At 33.2% G+C, this 13,908-nt stretch overlaps 3 protein-coding genes across 3 annotated transcripts; 2 read left to right on the top strand and 1 right to left on the bottom strand.

Moving 5' to 3' along the window:
- The first annotated feature begins 2,396 nt into the window (after positions 1–2,396).
- LOC142164261 (uncharacterized) lies at positions 2,397–3,167 on the top strand. The gene is made up of 2 exons (XM_075221903.1): positions 2,397–2,504; positions 2,787–3,167. The coding sequence occupies exons 1-2, from the start codon at positions 2,397–2,399 to the stop codon at positions 3,165–3,167; spliced, it is 489 nt and encodes a 162-aa protein (XP_075078004.1).
- A 54-nt stretch (positions 3,168–3,221) lies between these two features.
- Positions 3,222–4,708, top strand: LOC107806563 (uncharacterized). The gene is made up of 3 exons (XM_016630733.1): positions 3,222–3,509; positions 3,605–3,736; positions 3,800–4,708. Exons 1-3 carry the CDS (start codon positions 3,222–3,224, stop codon positions 4,706–4,708), a joined length of 1,329 nt encoding a protein of 442 aa, XP_016486219.1.
- A 2,235-nt stretch (positions 4,709–6,943) lies between these two features.
- On the bottom strand, positions 6,944–12,444 carry LOC107806562 (squamosa promoter-binding-like protein 7). Its single transcript, XM_016630732.2, has 3 exons — positions 11,697–12,444; positions 10,720–10,844; positions 6,944–7,576 (listed from the first exon to the last, which is right to left on the bottom strand). The coding sequence occupies exons 1-3, from the start codon at positions 12,332–12,334 to the stop codon at positions 7,131–7,133; spliced, it is 1,209 nt and encodes a 402-aa protein (XP_016486218.1). The 5' UTR covers positions 12,335–12,444; the 3' UTR covers positions 6,944–7,130.
- Between the last annotated feature and the right edge of the window lie 1,464 nt (positions 12,445–13,908).

The raw sequence follows: 13,908 nt of genomic DNA, 5'->3' as shown, positions 1-13,908 counted from the left end.
CGCAGGAAAAAAAAGATGCCACAAAAGAAAAGCTCCGTCATATTTAAGCCTACAATTATCAAAAAGGGAAGTAGGAAGATGAGCCAACCTTTTATAAACATTAGTGTAAGGCAAGATACTATGGAAACAATTATGGAGGAAAGTTTGAATCTTGTTGCAGAGGTACATCAAAGTGTTGAAGGTGCAAGAAAAAAATTAAAAGAGGTGGAAACATCAATCAAAAACATAATGGGGGCCAATACAAATGAGGCAATCCAGGACACGGAGAGTGTTAACAAGGGGGAACAAGCTGATAATGAAAACTAGGAGGCACGAGATACTATTTCTGATTCTGGTAGCCTGCCATCAGAAGTTAAAAATCATTCTGGTATTGATCTTGTGGTTCATTTGGAGGGTGATACATTAGAGAAAAAGAAAATAGGATCATCTGCCGACATTGATAATGGGAACAATGATCAACATGTTACAGTTCAGCCAATAAGTTGTGAGCATACATTCAACAGGCAACCAGATGATCCAGCTCATACTCACATGAGAGAGGTAGTTAATAAAGAAGGAATATTTCCTATAGAAAGAGGCAGAAGCAGAACTAAGAAAATAGAAAAAATGACAAGAACAAAAATAATCCTTCCTTGAGGGGAAGGAGTCAAAAATTGATCATTTTCTATATTATTCCATGATTAATACAATCATATGGAATATAAGAGGAGTGAGATCACAAAAAGCCATTCACAGGCTCAAAAAACTTTGTATTATCAACAAAATAGATTTCGCAACTATTATGGAACCTTTCTCTAATAAAGACAAGATTCAAGGTTACATGAGATTCCTGGGATTTCATCACTGTCAAGCGAACATAAATGGACAAATTTGGTATTTCTGGAAACAAAATTGTCAAGCTAAGGTCATTGCTAATGAAGAACAACAAATTACTCTGCAAATCAAACATGATATGATTGATAATAAACTATGCTTCTCTGTGGTTTATGCAAAATGTACAGCTATGGAGAGGAAAGACCTATGGAGTAGTCTGGAAAATGTATATCCTTTGGTTAATGGTCCATGGTGTGTTGGAGGGGATTTTAATATCATCATAGATCCAGATGAAAAATTAGGTGGTATGCCTCACATATTATACAAAAGCTTTGATTTCATCAGTTGTGAATTGGTTGATCTGGGGTTTCTAGGCCCGAAATACACATGGTGCAACAATTGGAGACCAAGTAAAAGGGTGTGGAAGAGACTAGATAGAATTTTCATCAATGCTCAATGGGCCCAAACTTTACAAACCAACACTGTCAGGCATTTGACTAGAACTGGATCTGATCATAGGCCATTGTTGATGAATAATAGCAATAACAATATTCACACTATTAGCTACTTTAGATTTCTGAACTTCTGAACTCAACTTTTATCATATTGTGAAGGAAGTTTGGGATACTCAAATACATGGTAATCCTATGTGGAGATTACAACAGAAATTAAAGATTCTTAGCAGGAAATTGACTATATGGTCCAAAAAAGATATTGGTAATGTATATGATCAGGTTGTTAAATGGGAACTTCAAGCTCAAACTATGGAAGATGTAGACATAATGCAGAATACAGATTAGAGCAGAGAGGACAACAACAAATGCCATGCTGAATATGTTAGATGGCTATCCATGCAAGAATCCCAATTGAAACAAAAGTCTCAAATCAAATGGTTTGAGGAGGGAGATTGTCACACTAAATATTTTCGTAGTGTTATTAGGGAAAGAAGAAGAAAATTGCAGATTCATAGAATCAAGAACCACAAAGGCAATTGGGTTACATCAGAGGAGAAGATCACTAAGGCTGCTATCAATCATTATCAAAAGTTATTCAATTTACCTCACCATGAGATAAATTTGGACATTCTAGAATGTCTTCCTAACTCCATCACTGAATATGAAAACGAAATGCTTACTGCTATACCTGAAGATGAGGAAATCAAGGATGCGATCTTCAACATGAGTTCAAATAATGTTGTTGGCCCGGATGGTTTAAATGGTTCTTTCTATCAAAACTGTTGGAATATTATCAAAGAAGATGTCGTGGAGTTTGTCCAAGATTTTTTCAATGGGAAACAACTCTCCAAATATTTCTCTCACACTTGCATGGCCCTTATTCCTAAAATTGAATCCCCTCAGACTTTCTCTGAAATGAGACCCATTAGCTTAAGCAACTTCTCTAGCAAGATTATTACTAAAATCTTGGCTAAAAGATTCAACTCTCTCCTGCCCAAGCTTATATCTGACAATTAAAGTGGCTTTGTGAAAGGCAGGCTTATTACTGAAAATGTCCTCCTGGCTCAAGAGATTATTCAAGGTATTAATGAATACAATAAAGGGGGAAACATTGTTTTAAAGATAGACATGGAGAAAACTTATGACAGAATGTCCTGGACCTTCATTTCTGCAGTAATGAGAAAGTTTGGTTTTTCTAAAATCTGGATTGATATTGTTTGGAACTTGATATCAAATGTATGGTATTCTGTCATTATTAATGGCACTCGAAAAGGTTTTTTCAAATCTTCCCAAGGCTTGAAATAAGGGGACCCTCTTTCCCCATCACTGTTCATTCTTGGTTCAGAAGTTCTTTCCAGAATGCTGAATAGGTTGCACAATATGGATAACTTCACTCCTTTCTCTATGAATAGCAGAGGCCCTCAGATCAATCACTTTGCCTATGCATATGATATTATTATCTTTAGTGCTGGGAACAATAAGACTATCAAGCTAATTATGGATCAAATTCATATTTAGGAGAAAGTATCAGGGCAAAGAATAAATACGAATAAAAGTTTTTTCGTAGTTGCTCCTAATACAAAAGCAAGTAGAATTAACAGAATTAGAAACTCCACTGGTTTTATGGATAAAAACTTTCCTTTCACTTATTTGGGATGTCCTATATATGTGGGGAGAAAAAGAATATGTTACTTTGATGATATGGTTGCAAAGATTGTTAAAAGATTAGGTAGATGGAAAGGAAAGATGTTATCTTACGGGGGAAAAGTGGTTCTAATTAAAAATGTTATACATACACTTTCTGCTATGAGTCCTCCAAAGACTACTTTGAAGCTGATTGAGAAACATTTTGCTAGATTTCTGTGGGGCTCAGTTGATGGCAAAGATAACTACCATTAGAGCTCATGGAAAAAGTTATGTTTCCTAAAAAAAGGAGGGATTGGCATTAGAAGTATGGAGGAAGTCAATGATGTTTGTGCAGTAAAGAGGTGGTGGAGATTCAGGACATGTCCATCCTTATGGGCAAGTTTTCTCAAAGCTAAATATTGTGTGAGATCTCATGCTGTCTCTAAATGTTGGACATCTGGAAATTCAAATCTTTGGAAAGGTCTTACCCAAATCAGAGAGAAGGCAGAAAACAACATTAAATGGGTAGTGAATTCTGGTAATTGCAGTTTTTGGTGGGATGATTGGACTGTAAACGTCCGTTGGCTTTCACCACATATGCCGCTGTTAGACCGAGTAAAACCTTGGTGTCTAAATTCTTTTCTTATAGCTGCTGAAATTTGGATAACTTAGCTAATCTTGTGCCTGCTGATGTGGTTCAACATATTCAGAGTATACCAAGAGGCAACCGTGAGCGAAATGACTATGCCATATGGAACTTGACTAAGGATGATATTTATTCCAACAATTCAGCTTGGCATTTGGTTAGGGCAACTAAACCTAAAGATGATTTTAATAACAAGGTTTGGCATAACTCGATTCCTTTTAAACAATCTTTCTTGTGCTGGAGAATGATTTAAAAAAAGTTGCCTTTTGATGATACTATTAACAAATTTGGGAATCACATTGTGTCTAAATGTCTTTGCTGTAGAGATCATAATTGTGAAACCTTGAAACATGTATTCTTTGATAGTGAGGTTGCTATCAGACTGTGGAAGTTCTTTGGGAATCCTCTGGGCATTCAGTGGTATACTGATACCATTAGAGGGATTCTTACTCAATGGTGGCAGAGGAAACCAAAGAACATGATCCACAAAATGGTGTTACAAATTATTCCAATTTGTATTATCTGGGAAATATGGAGAAGCTATACTGCATGTAAATATGGCGAAAACACTAGATATTATCTATACAAGATGATCAATCAAATTCTCTGGAATGTTAAGGCAGCTGTATCGAGAACTTATCCAAACATTACTATTCATCTTCCTTGGTCCAAAGCTTGTGAGATGATTGAAAAGTTAAAACCATCTGTTACATGGATGAAAGTTCAATGGGAGATGCCAGAAGTTGGTAACTTGAAAGTACACACAGATGGTAGCTTCTTCAAGGATACTAAGACAGGAGGCATTGGAGGAAAAGTTAGAAATGAGCATGGTGATTTTATCATGGCATTCTCTGTTCCTTTACAATGCAACAATAGCAACATGGCTGAATTGAAAGCTGTTAAGTTTGCTGCTAAATGGTGTATGAACCAAAGGATTCCCAATTTTACATTGGAGATGGACTCCTTAGTTATCTGTACCATGATCAGGCAAAGAGCAACTCAAAACAACAAATTGAGAAGAGAGCTTGAAGATATCATTAGCTACACCGATCATGATCATATCACAATTAGTCACTGCCTAAGAGAAACAAACCAAGTGGCGGACTGGTTGGCCAAAGATGCTTCTAATCTAACAGAGGGAATTATTTACTCGTCCTTTCATCAGTAGTCTAAAGGTGCTAAAGGACTCTTCCTGATGGATAAATGGCAAATGCCCACTTTTAGAATTAGATATGAAAAATGTAACTTTTTTGTTAGTTAAACATAGGAAAAGGAGAGGATAATAAATTTATTTTTGTCCATAAACCCCCTCCTCATCTATATCTTACTGGTTAAGCTTACACTAAGCAATGCATTGTAATTGGAGGTTAGGCCAAGGCCCCTCCAAACATGGTTTTTGTCGGAAGATGAATATATCCCAGCCCAGGTATTAATGGGCAGTTTTATAAATAAAAAAAAAAAGTAATGTTACCCTAAATGTCGAATAATAGAAATATCGAACGTCACACTGTATGAAACAAGAGGGTAGCTGGTTTAATTTACACACTAAACAATTTTTATTTTTTCATGTTAGGTTTCTAAAAAGATCATATTAGTCATAAACCCCTACTCTTTGATTAAGATAAAACTGTACTATATATAACTTATCTACGCTACCGTACAAGAGAGGTATTTCGTGCGTATAAGAAAATGATGAAACATATATTTGATAGTACAAGTACCATAGCCAAAAGTGCAAAAGAAAAAGAGCAAGAGAATGGCATGAAATGACTTTTTGAGAGGCAGTTCAGAAAGAGGACTATTACTTCCTCTTAAGAGTAGAACAGAAGATGCTGATTCTCCATAAAAAGGAAACAGAAATTTGAAAAATGAAGCTCTCTAAGGTAAGCAACGGTATCTTCTGAGAGATGAGTAAGGTACGTACACTGCAGACTAGCAGTCAATCAAAGGACCAATTCTCCTCAGAATTCCAACACCTTAACACAGTATGATCTTGTACTTATTTTTATTTCCTGCCAAATTTGTACAATCAAATTCGATTTACTAAAGTTTTTATCCAGATAATTTCAAGTCCTTCTTTAACCGGTATCCCAAGTCCACTAGTCCGTCTAATCTGAATTAGCCACGCGTGTAGGCCAACTAAGTGAGTAAAACGTTAACTACAGGTAGTTTTTAGTCTAATATTGCTCCACTATTTAGTGGTGCAAAACTTTTGAAGGCATGAAAATGATGACCCAAAAGCAATAAGACAAACAGCAATGCTGCAGCAAAACTGGAAAAAACACCGGCTAGTGGAAATTTTTAGGTGAAAAATGATGACATAATTATTGTAAAAGAGATTTTTTGAACTCTATGAGAACAGGAAAATATTTAATGCATAGGGTATATTACAATAATTTCCAGTGACATGAATCTCCTGTATGGTATGTCAATAACATCGTCAACATGTAATTACCGTCCAAAAGAAATTGGAAATTCCATTCTGGGCTCGATTCACTTGTTTAAAAATACAAATTAAAATCGATACATATGCAATAAATAAGCATAAAGTATGTGCGTGTGTTTGTTCATTTAACAGTACCTGGAGTCTCAAGACATTTCTTCGCTTTATTGTTTGAACTATAGAAGCAAGTCTTTAATAGTTAGACGTATTATCCGCAGTTGGTTAATTATTAAGGTGAATGACGCAGATGGTCCGGCATAACTTCGGGCAAGTAAATCTTTTGGCTAAGGAAGGTTCCAAGCAGCTAGAGTAGTGTAAAATTCATATATATATATATATATATATATATATATATATATATATATATATATATATATATATATATATATGTGTGTGTGTGTGTGTGTGTGTGTGTGTGTGTGTGTGTGTGTGTGTGTAAACACTCCATCTATGTTTCTGGGTGATAGAATCACCACGTTGTATTATATCTGATGTAAGACACGGTCCCCCTCACTACACTTTTCTGAAATACAACACAATTTAGACTTCTATCTGGGTAACTTTATTAAAAATATAAATGTATCATGAATTTGTAACAAGCCACTACAGAACCGTTCATATAAAATTCTATGTAATATTTTTAACTTATACATCGAGAGTATAAATAATTTCGTATTATGAGTGTATTTTAACGAGTGGTAACGGATTAATTACATGCTTTCAGAAGTGAAGTTATAATTAAACTCAACATTCGAAGAACAACGGTAAGCTTCTACAACCCTACTGGGTACTGAAGTAAACACTACAAAAGAGGAGAATGGTTGCTTCTGATTCCTTTTTTTTTTTTTTTTTTTTTTGAGAAGAGAACAATTAGGATCGGAGTTGAAGCTACAACCAAGGGGCAAAGAGCTGGGCCTCTACAAAGAAATAGAAGATGCTTAACACATTCCATGCAGGTCAAATTCATTAAGGATTTTTCATCAAGGTAATTGAAAATAAAAAAAGTAAACACACATCTATCAATATAATTTAATTTTTCAGCGAAGGCAAGGGTGTCAATTTGACAACCCTTAGATAAATGCACACTTTTATTCACTAAATTATATCTTCAATAAAAGAAAACATTCCAAATCCCAAAGAAACATATTCAAGCAACATGAGCACCCGCAAAGGAGTTCCAATGTTCTGGACACCCTTCTTCATCTCCTTCCTCCTTAAGTTGCTCTTGTTCTGACAAGAACCCCAATTCAGAATTTCGAACATGCATCAAGTCCAAAGTCAAATTTCCCGCAGCATCATTGGCGCGTCCCCAACCATTCGACTTGAGGACTACTTGTTCGCGTTTATGATCAGTTGAACTTCCATTTTTTAGTTGGATGTTCAGATTCTCCACCGGATAATGCTGGTGCCTATGCCAATCTTTGTCAATGATAAGCTGTTGAGCTAGACGTGTTGCTCTACTTTCAGCAATCAGCTCATTAATAGTGACACTACATCTTCCTGGGAGATTGCCCTTTGATATCCATGAATCATTCTTGGATGACAGAAGAGAGTGAGCACGTCCTTCATTTACTGCTATGTTCCGATAATTACCTGTTATGGGATTAGTTTTATTGGGACGTACAAAGTAAGCTAGAGTTGAAGTTAAAGATAGTGCAGTCTTCTCCAGGGAGCAAGGTCATATCTTGCTTGAGAAGTGATATCCATTTAGCGAGAGTAACAGTTATATTAAGAAGAAGTTAATTTCTATATATGCACTCAACCTGTAAAAAGAATTTGCTTAATTACATCACTTATTAGGTAATAGGTAAATCTCTTGATAAATATTAGTAGTAATTGATAAGCTGGTGAAAAGAACAACTTGCTATCACGCTTTAAAATTCATTTGATGGTAAAAGAAAATGTAAAATTATTTACATAGTATTTATATAACTTAAATCTTTTAAAGAATACATCAGACAAAGGTACAATCATGTATGATTCGATTAGCCAGAACTTTTAGTTTATGGGTTTTGGACAGTAATTTTTCTGCTTACATTCTAGATAGATTATATTTATACATAACACGTCAATTTCTTAACATAAATATATAATTTTAATAAAAAAATACTAAGATTTGTCGAACTACAACAGTGGCTACGGCCCCTCAAACAGCTAGCGGCACACAATATTTGCATATAACGCAGGGGCAGATGTAGCATAAAAGTACAGATTTACGTGTAAAAATCCTCTCAAATAACAAAAAATAGTAGAGATCCCGCTTGGATGTTACGTGATGAATTACGGCTCAAGATGGCTCTTTATATGTAAGAATAATCTAAGCCACCAAAATTAAAGTAAATTTGGAAGAAGAGCTTTTAAACAAGAAATAATACTAATCGAGATGGGTAAGTCTTAAAAAATTGACAAATGACAAAAGATATCATATTGCATTAGTGATCCAGAAAAATAGAAAAAACGTATTCCTTCTTATTCAAATTATATCATATACTTTTTTTAATAGTCAATTCCAAAACAATGATATATTTCTATATATGACAATAATTTAATTTTAAATTTTTCTTTTATCTATTTTATTCTTAATGTGAAGCTTTTCTAGTCACACAAATTGAAATTCCCACAAAATTTTTTATCTTTTAAGATTTTAAAACCACAAGTTTTAAAAATATTGTTTTCCTTAAAACTATGCATCGAGTTAAAATATATCATATAAATTGGGACGGATAGAGTAGAATTTTACATATACTTGCATCAAATTCTTTATTTTCATTAAATGAAATAATGCTGTTCTTGAATAAATATTCAGACTATTAATAATTATTCTGCTTATAGTCACAAAGGCATTTTCAAGGCATTGACAATGCAATCTACACTGTCAAGAACCAGAAACAAACCAGTTGTTAACTTCATAATCATAACGTGTTCACTAATATAATATTCGATTATTTCAATGTGACATGTACTCACATGTTTTAGTTATACCTTTCCCCATTGTTCATGATTACTAGTCTGTTTGAGTTTGGATAACACTCAAAGCTCACCTACGAGATAGTATGCAGTCTTGAAAAAAAGAGTTTTTTGGACCCGCTTCGTCATAGATTTTGCGATTTTTTTTTTACAAATACATATTTGTTCATAAATTTTACTCGACAAATTTTCAAAACCTAAAACTCAAATCCCAAAACCAGCTCAAGAGCTAATTTCGGCCCAAAATATTACTACTATTATACTCCCTCCGTTCACTTTTACTTATCCAATATTCTAAAAATAGATTTTCACTTTTACTTATCACTTTTAGCTCATCAAGAGAAAGACAATTTTTTTTCCTATTATACCGAAAATATTAAATTACTCATTTCAAATCATTTTCTCAAATCCACTAAAAGTGCATCAATTAATATGGGTATCATGGTAAATTATGCATTTCATTTATTATTTATTAAGAGGTGTGCAAAATTCATAGTGGACAAGTAAAAGTTAACGGAGGGAGTTTTTTAAAAATTGCCCCAAACTTTTATATTTCATAAAAGAGCCTACCATTTATTATGTTGTAACAATGCTGCTTCGTATTCTTGGTCATCTGATAGTGTATTATGTAGTTCATTATAAAAATGATAATTTTGTACCAAATTTATTTATGTTCAGGACTATGATTTGAGATGATATAATGAATGTTATTGATGAAGGTATTGTTGGTATCTGTGATAGTTTTTAGAACTTGTGGGTATAAGTTATTTTTCATATTTTTTTCAAAAAAGAAGTGAAATATGTTTTGAAAACCGATGTCCAAACATATTTTCATCTTTAGATTAAACTTCACTTAAATCAGATTTTTCAAAACAAATTTGGGAATCAATAGCCAACACTAGCTTTGAAAGTTGAAGTTGTGTTTGGACATGTATTTTATTTGAGAAAAAAGTTAAAGTTTTGTTAGTAGAGGAAAAAACTTCACGCAATAATTACCCCAAACCAATATTTGGAATTTAAAATTTTTTCTTCAAATATTTTTCAAAAATAGATCAAGTTTCGTAAACAAACAATATTTTTAATTTTCTTTAAAAAAAAAATTAGTCAAAATTTATGTTCAAACATGAACTTAATCTTATCTACGCAGGTTTCCAAGTTCCTATATATTCTTCATGCTTGCTCCAGCCGTGAATAGGTGTTTGTTTATCAACTGACTCATTATTTTAATTTCAAACTTGAAACATGAAATTTGAAAAATATATTTTAGGAGTTTCGTAGATTTTTATTCGCAAAATTTCAATTGTGTTTTTATGTTCAAACGTAACAACTTTCAAATTTTCTTTTTCAACTTAGCTTCAAATGCACCCCTTTGAACATAGATTTTATCTATTTTTTCAAAAAAAAAAAGTTGAAAATATTATTTGTTCATGTAATTTGATTAGTTTTTGAAAAAGAAAATTTCAAATTCCCAAAAAAAAAATTTAGAACAGTTTTTGGGTGAAACTTTTTCTTCAACTTACAAAACTTTAACTTTTTGCAAATAAATTGCATGTCCAACAATTCCCCATCTTGCAATCCCCTCCCCAATTTTCCCTTCCCCTATCCCCTAAATATAATTTAAAAAAATTAACTTCAAATGTTATTTTCTTTTTGAAATTCCAACCAATTCATGCATGTCCAAACGCTATAAATAAATAAATATATATTCTCTCCAACAACTTAAGTGTTACACACATCATAATAAATTATCAGGACACATGAAGTGTTACCTTGAGAGGGGTTTCTGGTGTTAGTGTAATTATCTTGAGAGCTTTTTCTTCTTCTCTCATTATGTCCTGCTAATCTCCTCCTGCAACTCCTCTTTGACTCATCAAACTCACTCACTATATGAAACCTTTCATTTATAATTAATTCCAAAAATAAAAAATCATCATCAGCAGCAGCAGAAAATGTTACTTCCTGATCTACTATGGGTAGACATGATACATGTATATATGAGCTAAGACAAATACAAAGATTAAGAGATGTTGGTGCAACTGCTATATATGAAAAACAACAATACCGCAATATCTTATCAACATGAGTACCGGATAGTTGTACCTCAGAGAAATGTGAATAAAATGAAGAAGTTGGGAAAATTCTTCCAAGTAACCCATTTTAAAAGTCAATGAAGCAAAAAAAAAAAAAAAAAAAAAAACAACGGAAACCCAAAAAAAAAACGAAAGAAGCTTTTGCTCTTAATCTCAGATTTAAGTATCATTGTATTTTAACTTGACACATTTTCCAAGTTACAAATATCGCTTTTTATAAATGGTTATAAATTATATTTCAGATGTCCTAATAATGCGAAATATTGTTTGCACCGTCAATATACAATATACTTAAACCTTTTATATTTGTGAGTTCAATTACTATTGCACTTGACAATGTAAATAAGTTGATACATTATCAGGTACCTAAGTGATAACTACACGCTTATACTTTATCCATACAAACTAGGACTAGCAACATAGAAAATAGTGTTTGTTGCTTGTTATACAATTTAAATACATTGGTAAACTTTTTATGCTATGAGTATATATAAGTTAAATCTATATACCAATTACGTAATAAATATTAATTAATAATAAAAACAAATAAGTAACTTAATAATAACAAGTTAATTAAACAGATGATATTTTATATTGATGGTATTGTTTTGATATTAATGTATACTTCAAACTTAAAATCATGAAATAATGGAGACCTGCTACACTGTTGACAGAAGCGTTGTTCAAGGCCAAGAACCACAACTTTAGGAGCCTTAGCATGCATTGCACACACTTTATGTCGTCTGTGATAAACCTTGGCATTCACCAGTGCCACCTGGCATCCCTCCACCTGACACCTCGGCGCCACCGCCACCGGTATTTCCACCGCCGCCGCCGCCCCATCACCACCAGGGAAATGTTGTTTCCCTCTCTTGTTCATAACAAAGCCGACCACCTCTCCACCACCCTGAGGCGGCTCATAATTTTCAGTACAATGCCTTTTCCCCAAGTTAAGGTTCAAACACATCAAATTATGGTCCCTTTCTTCTTGGATAAAGTATTCGCTACTGCTTACAATACTTGTATTCACTCGTCTTGCTATTAATTCGGAACTGTTGAGCGGACACGTGTAGTCAAACTTCTGCCCAACGGTAATTGGATCTTGGTTAAATGTGTTGTTATAATTCCACTGAATCAACTGGGACTGGGATGAATTAGTACTAGTAGAAGTACTACCAAGTTGCCAAAAGTCCCATGCATGAGTATAATTACTATTTTGTCCCCCATTTCCACCATTGTTGCTGCTGCAGCTTTCAATACTATTACTGAAAAAGTTCCAACCCCCATTTTCCATTGCTTATTTTGTGTATTTTTTTTTCTGGAAGTAGATTAAAGGTACAGTACTATGGTCTGGGAAAGGCAAGTAGTACTTTTCTGAATTAATGTAATGGATTGGATAGTTTGTGGAGTGTGGTAAGGGACTCCTTATATTTACTGCTGAATTCAAAATTTAATGCAGTAGCACTTTATTCGTTCCATTTTAGATGACATTTTTTCTCTACATTTTATAATTAAAAACTACACTTTAGATATATAATGTTTTGTTTTATCTTTGACAACATATTCTCTTAGTGACAGAATTTTGCCACATTCTTGAGACTATTAAGTTCTAAGGACACTCTCCATACATGCTAAGAGTTTTGTAAAAATAAAAATTGTTTTCAAAATACTGAACTCAATTGAACCTATAATAATCTATCAATGTTAGGGACGAAGCTGGGGCTAAAGGGTTCATCTGAATCCCCTTCGCTTAAATTACAGCTATGTATATAAGGTTGAATTTCTTTATATACATATATATGTTAAATGTTAGTTCTTCCGTTTCAAATTAGATGAAATACTTTTCTTTTTAGTCTGTTCCAAAATAAATGACACATTTTTAAATTTGAAAATAATTCAACTTTAAACTCTTTATTTTACCCATTTTAGCCTTAATGGGAAGATTTTATAACTACACAAATATCATGGTCCCACAAAGCTTTTATCCCTTAAGTTTTTAAGACCACAAGTTTCAAAAGTTTTATTCTTTTTTCCTAAACCGTGTGTCAAATCAAACTACGTCGTCTAAGTTGAAATAGATGGAGTAATAAATTTCCTTGACTTTTTCACATACTTTTTTTTAAAAACTTTTAGAACCTATTTGATGAAAACAATACGTCCACCATATGGATTAATGCAGAAAGCAAGAGACATATGGCAATCAATGAGAAGTTTTATTTTGTGTCTCATACAACTGACATTAGTTGTACGAGGCTCATTCTTGTCTTATAAATTTGTGGACTCCAATCTTACACTTTTGGATCCACAAAAATCTGGATCCACAAAGTTGTGAGAAAAAAAGTTATCTCATACAATTAGTGAGGCACAAAATAAAATTTTCCGGCAATCAATAAAGAAAATCAAAGTGGACACTGAAAAAGATTATTGAGGTGGGGCAGGGGTGGGGATAAGCTGGAGACGAGTGGACTGTTGTGGATGATGAACTGTATTCTACTAGAATTATTACTTCTGCGGACTAGGGTTAGAAGCTTTTTAAGAAAAAAGCAGATGGTTTTGCAGCAGATGATAAGATAGGAGCTAGTGATACTGTGATCACATATAGGGAATATAAGTTGCGGCACGTGAGTTGGGATAATATACTAAGCTGTTATTGTCAATAGATTTTGGCTATTTTTTTCAAAAAAAATAATTGAAAACACTATATGTTCATAAAATATGAGCAGTTTTTTAAAAAATTTGATTTTTTTTTATATTCTCAAAAGCTAGTTTAGGGCAATTTTTAGTTGAAATTTTTTCTTTCACTTACGAAACTTATTTTTTTTCAAATAAAATGCATGTCCAAACACAATTTCAACTTCTAAAAGTATT

This window comes from Nicotiana tabacum, chromosome 1 (genome assembly GCF_000715075.1).
Source record: "Nicotiana tabacum cultivar K326 chromosome 1, ASM71507v2, whole genome shotgun sequence".
Taxonomy (NCBI): Eukaryota; Viridiplantae; Streptophyta; class Magnoliopsida; order Solanales; family Solanaceae; genus Nicotiana; species Nicotiana tabacum.
The sequence above is the reverse complement of the archived record's forward strand: the minus strand, read 5'-3'. Positions and strand labels throughout refer to the sequence as shown.